Here is an 11,554-nt window from a genome sequence, read left to right as displayed (position 1 = left end):
GATAAAAACCTGGGTGGGAACGTGTTCGCCCCTCGGACGAAAAGGTGAATCGTGTTGAGAAATGAACTCTTATTTATAAACGTCAAATGCAGCGAATTGGATTAATGCGTATAAACGGTAACCCGAATGTAGTAACGTGTAGAAAAGATACTGAATAAAAGCTGAACTCGTGTCAGTCGTGTATTAACACCCAAGCAGACTAGCAGCAGACCCAAGCGATACCGAAAGAAAAACTCTGCCAGTCAACAGGTTATGGGCCCAGTTGTCTAGAAAGTATCGTGGTAGCCTGAATTTGTGGTGAATTGCGGTTTATTGCAAGGGATTCTTGTTCGAGCCAACAAGCGAACAAAAGACAGTTCAGGATGGATTCATTTCGTGTAGCCGTGTCAAGGCTAACAAATGACAACTACCAGACATGGCGCTATAAGATCGAGATGCTGCTGAAAAAGGAGGAACTCTGGTACGTTATTTCAGAGGTAAAACCAGAAAGTCCAACGGCACAATGGACAAAAGATGATACGAAAGCGAATGCAACAATTGGGCTTCACATCGATGATGATCAAATTGGTTTGGTCAGGGAGTGCGCAACGGCACAGGATTCGTGGAAGGCGCTGAAAGCATATCATGAGAAGGCGTCAGAAATCTACCTGCTCAAGAAACTAACACTTCTTCAACTTGGCGAAGAAGGGAACATGGAGGAGCACGTGCGGAAGTTTTCGGAATTGCTGCAACGGATTGCTGGTTCCAGCGAACCCATACCGAAGAAATGGCAAGTGGCGATGCTATTGTGCTCACTGCCACCATCATACGATCCCCTCGTCACAGCGTTGGAACAGAAGCCGTTGGATGAATTGTCGCTAGAGTTCGTAAAATCGAAGCTTCTCGGCGAATTCGAAAAGCGGAAGGAACGAGGTGCAACAAATTCCAGTGAAGGTGGGATGGCGTTGAACGCAGTGTTAAAATACCATGAGAAGAAAAATGGCCCCGGGGCCGAGGTTAAGAATTGCTATCACTGCCATAAGCCAGGGCACTTCAAGAAAAATTGCAGACTGTTTAAAAAGCTATGTTCAGAGAATGCAAATAGTGTAACCAATACTAGCGAACCCGTTGCATGGATTGTGGGCCAGGGAGAGCCAAAAGAATGGTATATTGACAGCGGTGCTTCGAAGCACATGACTTCTTTTAAAGATTTTTTCCAGAAGTTAGAATTCACGCAAGGTTCCGAAGTGGCGATGGCGGATGGCAAAAAGGTTGAGGTTGCGGGCTTTGGTAGCGGTCGTATTAATTGTCTTGCGGACAATGACGAATTAAGAACGATCGATATTTCTGATGTCTTGTATGTGCCTAGCTTAACAACAGGATTAATTTCTGTGAGTGCGTTGACAAAAAAGGGATTTAAAGTTATATTTATGGATAATCAATGTATTATCAATGATGCTAACGGAAAGTGTGTAGCTGTAGCGATAGCTATAGGAAATATATATAAACTATACACGTGCGAGTATGCGTTTCAAACGAAAAGCTGTGAGCATACATGGCATAGAAGAATGGGACATCGGGAGTACCAAACGCAGATACAAAATTTGAAGCGTGAAAAGGACGCATTTCAGCTGGCAAAGCGAGAAATCGATGCCGAAAATCAGCGCCTTAAGGCAAGCTTAAAGTCCAAAGAAAAGGAACTTGCCGACGAGCAGGAGCTGCAAAGGGAGCTGAAAGCAGAGCTCGACCGTACCAAGCTAGCGGTCAAGAAAGCCAACGTACTCAGCCTCGAGATGGAAGCGTACGAGCGGTCGTTGAACGAGCTAAACACAAAGCTGGAGGCGCAGAAAACGTTGGTCAGGGAGTTGGAGGGTACGATCGACGTGCAGGAGCAATCGATCAAAAGCCTCAAGCAGCAGTTGGTCCTGCTGGAGGAAAGTCTCGAGTCACAGCAAAAGCATTCGCGCGAGCTCAAGCAGGAGGCCGACACGATGCAGGGTAAGCTGCGCCAGAGCGAACACCAGCGGGTTGACCTGATGAGACAGCTGGAGGAGTTGGGCGACGAGCACGATCGCCTGAAGCAGAGGGTGGAAAACAATCGTGTCGACTTGGAGCAGATGGCCGCTGATAAGGAGCAGGTGTGCGGTGCGCTGGAGGTAGAGAAAAGCAATCTTCTCAAAAAGAACCTTACACTGGAGGACGAGATAGGCGCGTTGCGGAAAGCGAACGCGGAAAAGCAGCAGGAAGTTGAGGATGTGCGCACGGAGTTTGCAAGTTATAAGATTCGGGCGCAGTCGGTTCTACGACATGCCCAAAGTGAGGATAGTTTCAAGACAGTTTCGGATCAGTCCGAGGAAAATGATGATTATCCGTATTCCAACAATGATGTCGGTGAGGGTCACTCAACTAAAAGGAAGACACGAGGGAAATTACCACAACGATACAATGATTACGAGATGAGTTTTTCTGCAGTTTGCCAAGATCCCAATCCCCAATCTTTTGATGAGGCAATCTCTTGTTCAGAGAGGGACCAATGGCGGGTGGTCATTAAGGAGGAGCTTACATCGATGGAAAGGAATAATGTATGGAAGAAAGTGTCTATGACTGAAAGTATAAAACCCCTCACTACGAAATGGGTCTTTCGAGTGAAAGATAATGGAAATGGCTCCGTTAAGTACAAGGCTAGACTCGTTGCAAGAGGATTTATGCAAATAGAACGTATAGGAACTAAAGAACAGTTAGCAGATATTTTTACAAAGCCCATGGAAGCAATCCAATTTAAGTTTTTACGAGAGAGAATTGGATTGAGAGAGGGTGTTGAGAAATGAACTCTTATTTATAAACGTCAAATGCAGCGAATTGGATTAATGCGTATAAACGGTAACCCGAATGTAGTAACGTGTAGAAAAGATACTGAATAAAAGCTGAACTCGTGTCAGTCGTGTATTAACACCCAAGCAGACTAGCAGCAGACCCAAGCGATACCGAAAGAAAAACTCTGCCAGTCAACAAATCGGACGAAAAGGTTGATTTCCAATTAAGGTTACAAAAGCCAATTCTCGCAGAACTTTTTAGTTCATTGACCTATTTCCACAAATAGGTCTTCAAGACACATTCGTTTGACCGTCTTTTTTCGTTTTCTACCAGCTCTCGTCGAGCGAAGAACGGAACTCGCGGGTTGCGGGTCATGCAAACCTGAACCTGTGAATAAAACAGCTTTCATGGGGTCATTTGCCCACTGGGGTCAATTCATGTAAGGAATTGAATGTCTTAAACACGTTAGATGTATTGTAATATCCTTCAATATGGACGCAAAGTACCAGTTTTCTTACCTGCCGCTGCAATTTAGCTTAAAATACATTACATCAGCCATAATAGTTATGTCCCGAGGTGGTTTTTGTAATATTGTTATCATTGCATCAAGCATGTTTATTCCGTGATAATTATCCTTGGGTAAATCATTTTTTGATTGATCATTTAAACAAATCATATGAAAAATTAGCAAGTTAGATGTCCATGTTCAATATTACGGATTGGGATTTGGATTCAGAGATCCGATTCCCCAAATGGATTTGAATCGAAAGATTGGAATTCCAACCAGGAATCGATTTTCCCAACACTAGAAAAAATCCTTCGCGGTAAGGAACAAGATACTTACAATGGTAATAAATGTACCTTGGTTACAATCAAGGTTGCTGCTCTGCATAAGTATTTCTGAAGGTTGCCTCGTAAAGATCAATTTGACAGTAAGACATAGTTCCACGTTGGGAATGGTTCGCACCAACACAACCAACACACAACCGTTTGTAAAACACGTGGTTCAGTTGAATTCCACAAAATTGAAATAACTTGACATTGATTTGTAACTGATGAAAAACGATAAGCAAACACTAATCATTTGATACGTCTGTGAAATAAAATCAACATTTTGAGGAGTTACTAAATACGCTGCTGAGGCAATAAATTTCAATTCATTTTGCAGCATTTTCAATTTTCTTTATTCAATTATCTTCTTCTTGGTGTTACAGTTAAGGGTTTAGGAGACTCTTTTACCCTATGTGTACGTGGATAGTCAGTCCTCTCGTACAGGGGAAGGTCCGGTGTCGGTTGGGATTCGAACCTACGCTGTCGAGATGGTGAGCCCCGGCGTTAATGTGCCGATTTTGTTAACCGGCGCTACCGCTCGGCTGTCGCGAACCCCCGCGTTATTCAATTATATCGAAATTAAATTATGCTATAACTAATTTCATCTGGTGTATGTTATCTTTTCCCATATACTTTGATATTTTTCACTCACTTGTACTCCCGTGAACCCCGAAACCATGAACCGTTACATCGCAAAATACAGCCAAAGAATTGCAATAAATCGTACAGTCCGTCGTGTTCTTTCAAGAGTAAGTGTAAGTGTAGCGTTATTCAAATAAGCGTTATCGTTGTATCTCTGTAGGGGTTTCATTTAGCATTTCGCGGTTTAGTAGACGATAGCGACGGTAGACCAACGCATGTCTCCAAAGTTTATCGATGAAAAATCCCGTTCGCTGTTTGAGGAGTCCAGTGCCTTGCGGAAGAAAGGTGTAACTGATAAGCAACCCGTTACTATCTTCACACAAGATATTGATACTATGCCCCATCATCGCAGCGCACTGATAGCAGCACGTTTCGATAAACATTGTTCGTCTCATTTCGATAAACATTTCAGTACATCGCTTCTCTTCGTGGAGGCCGTATCGGGTCGTTTGCGGTGGTCATATTTACATCGGCTTACGGCATACTCTAGACAAAAAATAGGTGCTCTGCTGTAGGTGGATTTTCTTTTTCGGCAAAGCAGAGCGAGAAACCACCAGACGTGCGATAGCATTTATTTTAGGACTAGAACCGGTAGTATTCGATTCCGCTGACTTGGTTGTGTACTATCATTGTCAATCTGGAAAACAAGTACGTAATTATGATAAGGCTTGTGGAGGGTGAAACAACACAACCGATATACCAAAGGGGATCCGATATGTCCGTATACCTAATGTCGAAGTTTGTTTTACTGCCAACAACCTATTCACTGATAGACTACGAATCAAATTATCACATGCCACGAGTTAACCGAACAGTTGTTACGAAACCTTCAATCATCGCGATAAGTTTGCATTCAAATATTTTTCGTTACAGAAAATGTTGAATCCCTCCTCCACCAGTGCATTGGAATGGATAAGATAGTATATTTGTCTCTGGTTGTTTGCCTTGGCTGGCTGGCGGTTTCCTCGGGCACAACTACATCTAACGTTCTACCGGCAGGTATGCACCTTTTGCCTTCCTTTTTTCATAGCTCTACAGAAACGAACAAAGGACATCGTGCCAATGTCGCCTCTTTACGCACAGGTATTAAAATTGGATTTGAACAGGTTTGATATATCATTTTTTCTTTCACAGCACTCAACGGCTTTTTAGAATGCGGTGATGCTTTGTGCCGTAATGATACGCAAATTTGCAGAGAAGATAGCTACTGCGAGTGTAGACCGCATTTTGAAGACCTAGGATCACAACATTGTGCACCATGCCCATCCGAAGGACTGCTTTGCCGTGGGTGCTGTATCAGTGATGCCTTTACCTGTTACCGAGGTGTTTGCCAACGGTGCGAAATAGATAGTAAAGGAAATTGCATGTAAGAAATGCCATCAAGCTGGCTTTCTAAAGCATCAGGGATTTATATTCTCGTTCGGTAGTTTCAGTTTTGGTATCTGTTGTTCCATAAAATTTGTGGTTTCCATTGTCTTTGCAGTAACCAAGAGACACTGTTTTTCCTGACGGCGGCTCAAGTGGCATTGGCCACCGCAATGGTTCTTGGGGTGATCTCTTTAAGCTTCCTTTTATACAAAACTCTTCGAAATCGGCTAAGGTAAGTTCGAAGGTTAATCCTCGTCTTTGAGATCATTTTTGACAAGCTTAAAAGAAAAGTTACTACAACATAATTCGCTTAATTATGATTTACGGAATCGTTTATACCAGACGAAACAACCAAGTCCTCCAGAGTGAATCACGCCAATCCGTAGTAAGCCGTGTATCGTTATCGTCGATTCAGCAGCGGGTTGTTAGACGTTTACGGGATCGGCCACCGAAATATGAGACACGGCATAATTATGAGTACCAGCAGCGACAAACCGAGCGGCAAAACAGTCAACAAAACGCTCCGGCTGAGCCGGTTCCGATAAGTGGCCCACCACCGGCATATGAAGGAGACACGGTACTTCTGCTAGTGTTGAAGTATACTTTTAAATCAATTTAATCAAACTTTACTTCATCTCTCGTGGCAGGTTTCACTGGCAGAAAATCCACCTCCTTACACACCAGAGCAGGCCGGTGAACCGAGCGCTCGGATTGCAGTTATAGATATTCCATCACCCATAACTTCTGATCATCCTCCGGCTACTAGTGTGGCGAACAGTGGTGAATCGAGAGAGCTCCAAGGATTTACAAACCAGGTGTTTGAACCAGATAAACATGATCTACCGCCCCAGACCGTTCAACCGCCTGGCGAAGGTGATGGGCGTCCCAAAGATTGCATTGATATTCCTTTAGTCGATAGCAGTGACAAGACGGTCTATATGTAGTATGATTTGTAAGTGTCAGGCGGAAATAGGAAGCTGAGACCGTTTGTTGCTGGACTTCGAAGGTCTCATTTTAGTTACTGCGCGTCGATAACTGTAATTATTTTCTTTTCTGTTACTTTTAAACTAACTAAACGAAAGGAATTCCGTTCCTAGAAAATCCAACCTGCATTTTGGCTGTGTTTATTTCAATGCCTAGGACTTACTTGGCTCATACATTCATCTGCAAAACATTGAACGATTGGAGATAAAATTTAAAGGGGCCCAGTTGCACCGTCAGTTAGTAAGAGCTTCTAAGGCAGCTACAACATCGCCTCGATGCACTCTTAGCGTTTGTTCTGCCTTACTGCGTGTGATTTCCATTTCGCGAACCTAGAAATAAAAGAGTAATGAACAGCTTTTAAAACAATTCCATTCATCTTGTCACTGTACTTACGATAAGCTCAATATCCTCCTTTTTCACTTGTACCTTCTGCAGTTCTCGTTCTTTGGCGAGTTTTTCTTCATTTTCCTTACTCCTTTTGTCTTCGAAAAGATTTGCCGCCTACAAAATATTGATAGTACAAAATCGGAAATCTTTAGTACATGGAACATCTACACCAGACATTGTTTTGTTTTGGTTAGGACATTTTGAGGTACCGGTTGAAACCGGAAGAGTTGAACCCTTTTTACCAAGAACAAAAGATTGTTCAGAGGATTGACAATTCTTTCTTTTTTTTTTGTCCTGTAAAAAAGAGACTATCACGGATTTGAATTCATACCGCACACCAAGTTCTATCCTGAAGGAGAATACCGCATGGACAATTCGCTTTTGTTTAGCTGTAGATGTATATGGACGATGATCATTAGACCAACTTCCTAAAATGCTTCAATGGCTTCAAATGTAATTAATCCAAGACGATGTACGCGATCTATGGATGGTTTACAGGTTAGGAAACTTACATTAGAATAAAGGTTGTGGGATGTTATTTCTTTCTCCTCGGCATAATCTGTTACTCGTTCCAGGTCCGCCGCGCCGCTATCATGCTTCGATGATTTCTTCTGTTTCTTGTCGGTAGCGTCGTCTACACCGTTCACTGCCTCCGTTTCGCCCATTTTAATTCGGATTTCTGCAAATCTATGCCTTTGGAAGATCCACTTATTTTCCTAGTCTTCGAGCGGCGAACGTGCTTTGTTTTCTAAAAAAAAAAAGAAAAAATTAACAATGAAAGATCTGTCAAAACAAAGATATGTGCGCCACACTAGCCCCTGACATTTCTGCCGAACACCTTTTTCAGGTATCAGATTATTTTAACCGTCACCCGTTCAACCAAACCTACATACGTAGACGTTCAACCGGACTACCCGGGTAGTCCATACATTTTGTATGGGAGACTCCGTTTTCCTGTACTTAAGACTTAATAACTTTTTTTCTAGACGTCGGATCGATTTGAAATTTTTAGTGAAGATACTTGAGGGTGTTTCTCAAAATATTGTATAACATTTATAATTTTAAAAATTCATTAACTATGTTAATTTGAGGTTCCAAAAAATTTCACCCTTCACATCTATGACCCAAACCTGTGTAGCTTCAACATTTTATATAGGAGTTTGCATTTTCTGTATTTCAGTATACATATCTTTGATCATTGAAGCTGAATTGCTTGAAATTTTCAGAAAATTATTCAATTTTTTTTCCAAAAGTGTTTTAGAAATGTTCAATGTTCAAGTAGGATTGTTTCATTCGAAAACACGAATTCGATAATTTAAATATTTATGCCTTACGTTTAGGTATAAAAATCTTAATCTAATATTAAATACAAGTATGATTCACATCATTTTGTTCAGAAAATGTACGCCACAAACACGTATATTAATCCGCTTCTAATCGCCTATGTGTGTTATTCAAAGTACAACAAAAGCTGAGTAAAAGTGAGCGTTATGGAAAAACTCAATCCTTAGAATAGATAAAACCGAACAGACTTATAGAAGAATTACTAGGAACAGCATTTCTGACGAAAATATAATTAAATAACGGACAAAACTCTGTTCCCAGTTGAAGCATGAAGATAGCATGAAGCGACTGTGAGTTTATTAATTTTTACGATATTTTATGCAATTTTCCAAAAAATTTAAAGTAGTTAAGTATCTACGAGCAAATACATTAGTACTAAAATACAGAAAAAGCAATCTTCTATGTCAAATATATGAACTACACAGATAAATGGTTGTAAATGTGTATGGTGAAATTTTTTGGAACCTCAAATTAACATACTTAATGAATTTTTAAAATTATAAATGTTATACAATATTTTTGGAAACACTCTCAAGTACCTTCACTGAAAATTTCAAATCGATCCGACGTCTAGATAAAAAGTTATTAAGTCTTAAGTACAGGAAAACGGAGTCTCCCATACAAAATGTATGGACTACCCGGGTAGTCCGGTTGAACGTTTGAGGGGTATCAACCGAAAAACGCAAATAAAAATTATTTAAATTCCTTGGAAAAATTTGTTTCTTTAGCAAAACGATAGAAAATGAGTTTTTCTAGGCATTCTAAAAATTTCATGCCGATACGTCAATCCAATCAAAAGTTAGAACAAAGCAAAACTCCAAAAACTACCCGGGTAGGCGGTTGAACGGGTGACGGTTAATTGTACTGCAGGAATTTGAAATCTATTTTATTTTCAATGTTCAAAATAATAAAATTTGTTGTCAAAATTATTCAATGTTTGAATTTTTTAAATTTTATAATTTTAGTTGATTCAGGGTCTTCTAGGATAGGACAAAACTTAACGAAACAACAGAGCTGTCATTAAACTGTCAAAGATTGTTATTAAATAAACGATCAAAGCTTCAGTGCGCAAGGAGTTTTTTGAGGAAATATTTTTGGTTCCATTCTACCAGTGTTGTTAAATAAGAGTTAATTTACTAATTTAAAATGTCGGCCTCAATACACACGGCTAAGAAAAAGTACTCGCAGCAAGAGTTGCGGCGTATAATGAGCGAAACAAAGGCAGCCAAACAGCTTCAACAATCGGAAAGTGCAGTGAAGCGTATTGACTCCCCTTTGGCAAAATATCCTTTATAAAACACCTTTTCCAGCTTTTTAAAATCAATTATATAGTACAACGGATAAAACTATCTTTCCTTAACTCCTAGTTATATCATTACATATAATGATTTAGGTCAGCTGACGTGTGCCCTCTGCCGGTCGATAGTTCGCTCGGAAGCTGTCTGGAAGGTTCACATAAATTCTAAACAACACAAGGAACATGTGGAACTAGCGAAGCAGTTAAAAGAACAACCGACTCGTACAACTCTTCCGATACGAGATTCCACCATATCTTCACACCAGTCCGACAATCCCTCTAAACGACCAGCCACTTCAGTTACCACAGAGGACAGTATTCCCATGAAAAAACCAAAGGGGATATTGAAAAACTCTCAATCGCAATCCGTTCAAAATACAACCCTTCCGAATGATTTTTTCGACAACAAACTGAACGGGCAAACTGGCAACAAAAATGCATCCTCAATTCGCAAGGATCTTGTTAATATTCGGCTGCCAGACAAGCATCACCAGCAAATAGCGGAGGCGATGGAACAGGATCCAGCAGTAATGGACGGAGGAACGGCTGCTCCGTCGGAAGAAGAAAAACTACCGGAAGGATTTTTCGACGATCCCAAAATGGATGCAAAAGCGCGAAACCAAGAGTACAAAGATCCGGATGATGAAGAGTGGGAAAAATTTCAAAAGGAAATTAAGGAAGCGACTAACGTTTCCATGGCGATCATAAGCGAAGAGCAGGAGGAATCTACCGCTGAAAGACAGATAGCAGAAATTGACGAGCAAATCCGTAATTGGTCGAGGGTGTTGAGCTTGGAAAAGAAGAAGGAACAAGTCCAAACATTGAAGGGAATATCATCGTCTTCACGACAAAATGGCAAGCAAGATGGTTCGCTGCGAAATGCAAGCAGAGTAGAAACTGTCGCCCAAGATGACGAAGACGACGATGATGATGAGTTTGATGAATTTTTAGATTGGAGAGCCAAGAAATCGTTTAAATAAATTTTCACATTTATTACACTCTGAACTTTGTTCTGATTTGAGTTATTAAAATATCGATATTGATTCATTGAAATCCGAAACAACAAAACGATGAATGAATAAAAAAAAAAGAATGCATATTTCTGTCTTGTTAAGTCCGTAAAATTAGGGGGTAGCGTCGGTTAGAAGAATCGGCCCATGAGTGCCGGAGCTCAACACCTCGACGGCGTGGGTTCGAATCCCAACCGAGACCTGACCCTCCCCAGTACGAGAGGACTGACTATCCACGTGCACATAGGATAAAAAGTCTCGTAAGCCCCTAACGGGCAGGCATGACCAACAAGGTCGTAACGCCAAGAAGAAGAAGAAGAAGAAGAAGAAGAAGAAGAAAATCTTAGAATGAAAATCAATTATGTATCATATTTTGTAGTAATAGAGAATTTGACAGAAGTGAGTGAGCAAAGTCGCCAATTCTGAAAGAATATAAATGTTTTTGAAGTAAAGTGCTAAAACAAAACAATTCAACTGAATGCTATTAAACATATTGCATAATATGTCAATGCTATACGGTATACACCACATCACATAAACAGAAAACTTGAAATAATATGTCATCAATAGAAATAATGAACATGTAGTTCCAATATTTTTTGTAGTTTATGTAAAGTAAATAAGTTTCATTAAAAGATTTAAGTTCTGTAAAGTGATACATCTTAGCTAGACTTTTCATTTCTTGTGTTTCATTTTGATGCTCGTCATTATAGAGTGAATTAATTTTACTCCGCTTGCTGCCGGCTTCGATCATTTTACTGGATTCATTTATGCTCGAAAGTTGTTTCATTTGTGTCTATGTGTGTAGTTTATAGGCTTTGCGTCTCAACTCTTGTTTTGTTTTCAACAAATTTACAATGCTCTCTTCTTTTCAATCTGGTGTGCAGTATTTTTTTTA

At 40.5% G+C, this 11,554-nt stretch overlaps 3 protein-coding genes across 7 annotated transcripts; 2 read left to right on the top strand and 1 right to left on the bottom strand.

Annotated features, from left to right (window-relative positions):
* Positions 1-4,464: 4,464 nt before the first annotated feature.
* Positions 4,465-6,740, top strand: LOC131260902 (uncharacterized). 5 transcript variants are annotated; one of them, XM_058262771.1, is made up of 7 exons: positions 4,465-4,551; positions 4,679-4,914; positions 5,140-5,265; positions 5,401-5,632; positions 5,750-5,866; positions 5,977-6,211; positions 6,282-6,740. In XM_058262771.1, exons 3-7 carry the CDS (start codon positions 5,175-5,177, stop codon positions 6,576-6,578), a joined length of 972 nt encoding a protein of 323 aa, XP_058118754.1. In that variant the 5' UTR covers positions 4,465-4,551; positions 4,679-4,914; positions 5,140-5,174; the 3' UTR covers positions 6,579-6,740. The 5 variants fall into 5 exon arrangements, with proteins under 5 accessions (XP_058118754.1, XP_058118745.1, XP_058118736.1 ...); XM_058262762.1 differs by lacking the exon at positions 4,679-4,914 and having other exon boundaries at positions 4,469-4,551; positions 5,401-5,602; XM_058262753.1 differs by lacking the exon at positions 4,679-4,914 and having other exon boundaries at positions 4,469-4,551.
* On the bottom strand, positions 6,720-7,745 carry LOC131261197 (huntingtin-interacting protein K). Its single transcript, XM_058263165.1, has 3 exons — positions 7,518-7,745; positions 7,012-7,119; positions 6,720-6,947 (listed from the first exon to the last, which is right to left on the bottom strand). Exons 1-3 carry the CDS (start codon positions 7,668-7,670, stop codon positions 6,852-6,854), a joined length of 357 nt encoding a protein of 118 aa, XP_058119148.1. The 5' UTR covers positions 7,671-7,745; the 3' UTR covers positions 6,720-6,851.
* A 1,657-nt stretch (positions 7,746-9,402) lies between these two features.
* LOC131260961 (zinc finger protein 830) lies at positions 9,403-10,651 on the top strand. Its single transcript, XM_058262827.1, has 2 exons — positions 9,403-9,632; positions 9,729-10,651. Exons 1-2 carry the CDS (start codon positions 9,496-9,498, stop codon positions 10,624-10,626), a joined length of 1,035 nt encoding a protein of 344 aa, XP_058118810.1. The 5' UTR covers positions 9,403-9,495; the 3' UTR covers positions 10,627-10,651.
* The last annotated feature ends 903 nt before the right edge of the window (positions 10,652-11,554 follow it).

This window comes from Anopheles coustani, chromosome 3, assembly GCF_943734705.1.
Source record: "Anopheles coustani chromosome 3, idAnoCousDA_361_x.2, whole genome shotgun sequence".
Classification (NCBI taxonomy): Eukaryota; Metazoa; Arthropoda; class Insecta; order Diptera; family Culicidae; genus Anopheles; species Anopheles coustani.
The sequence above is the reverse complement of the archived record's forward strand: the minus strand, read 5'-3'. Positions and strand labels throughout refer to the sequence as shown.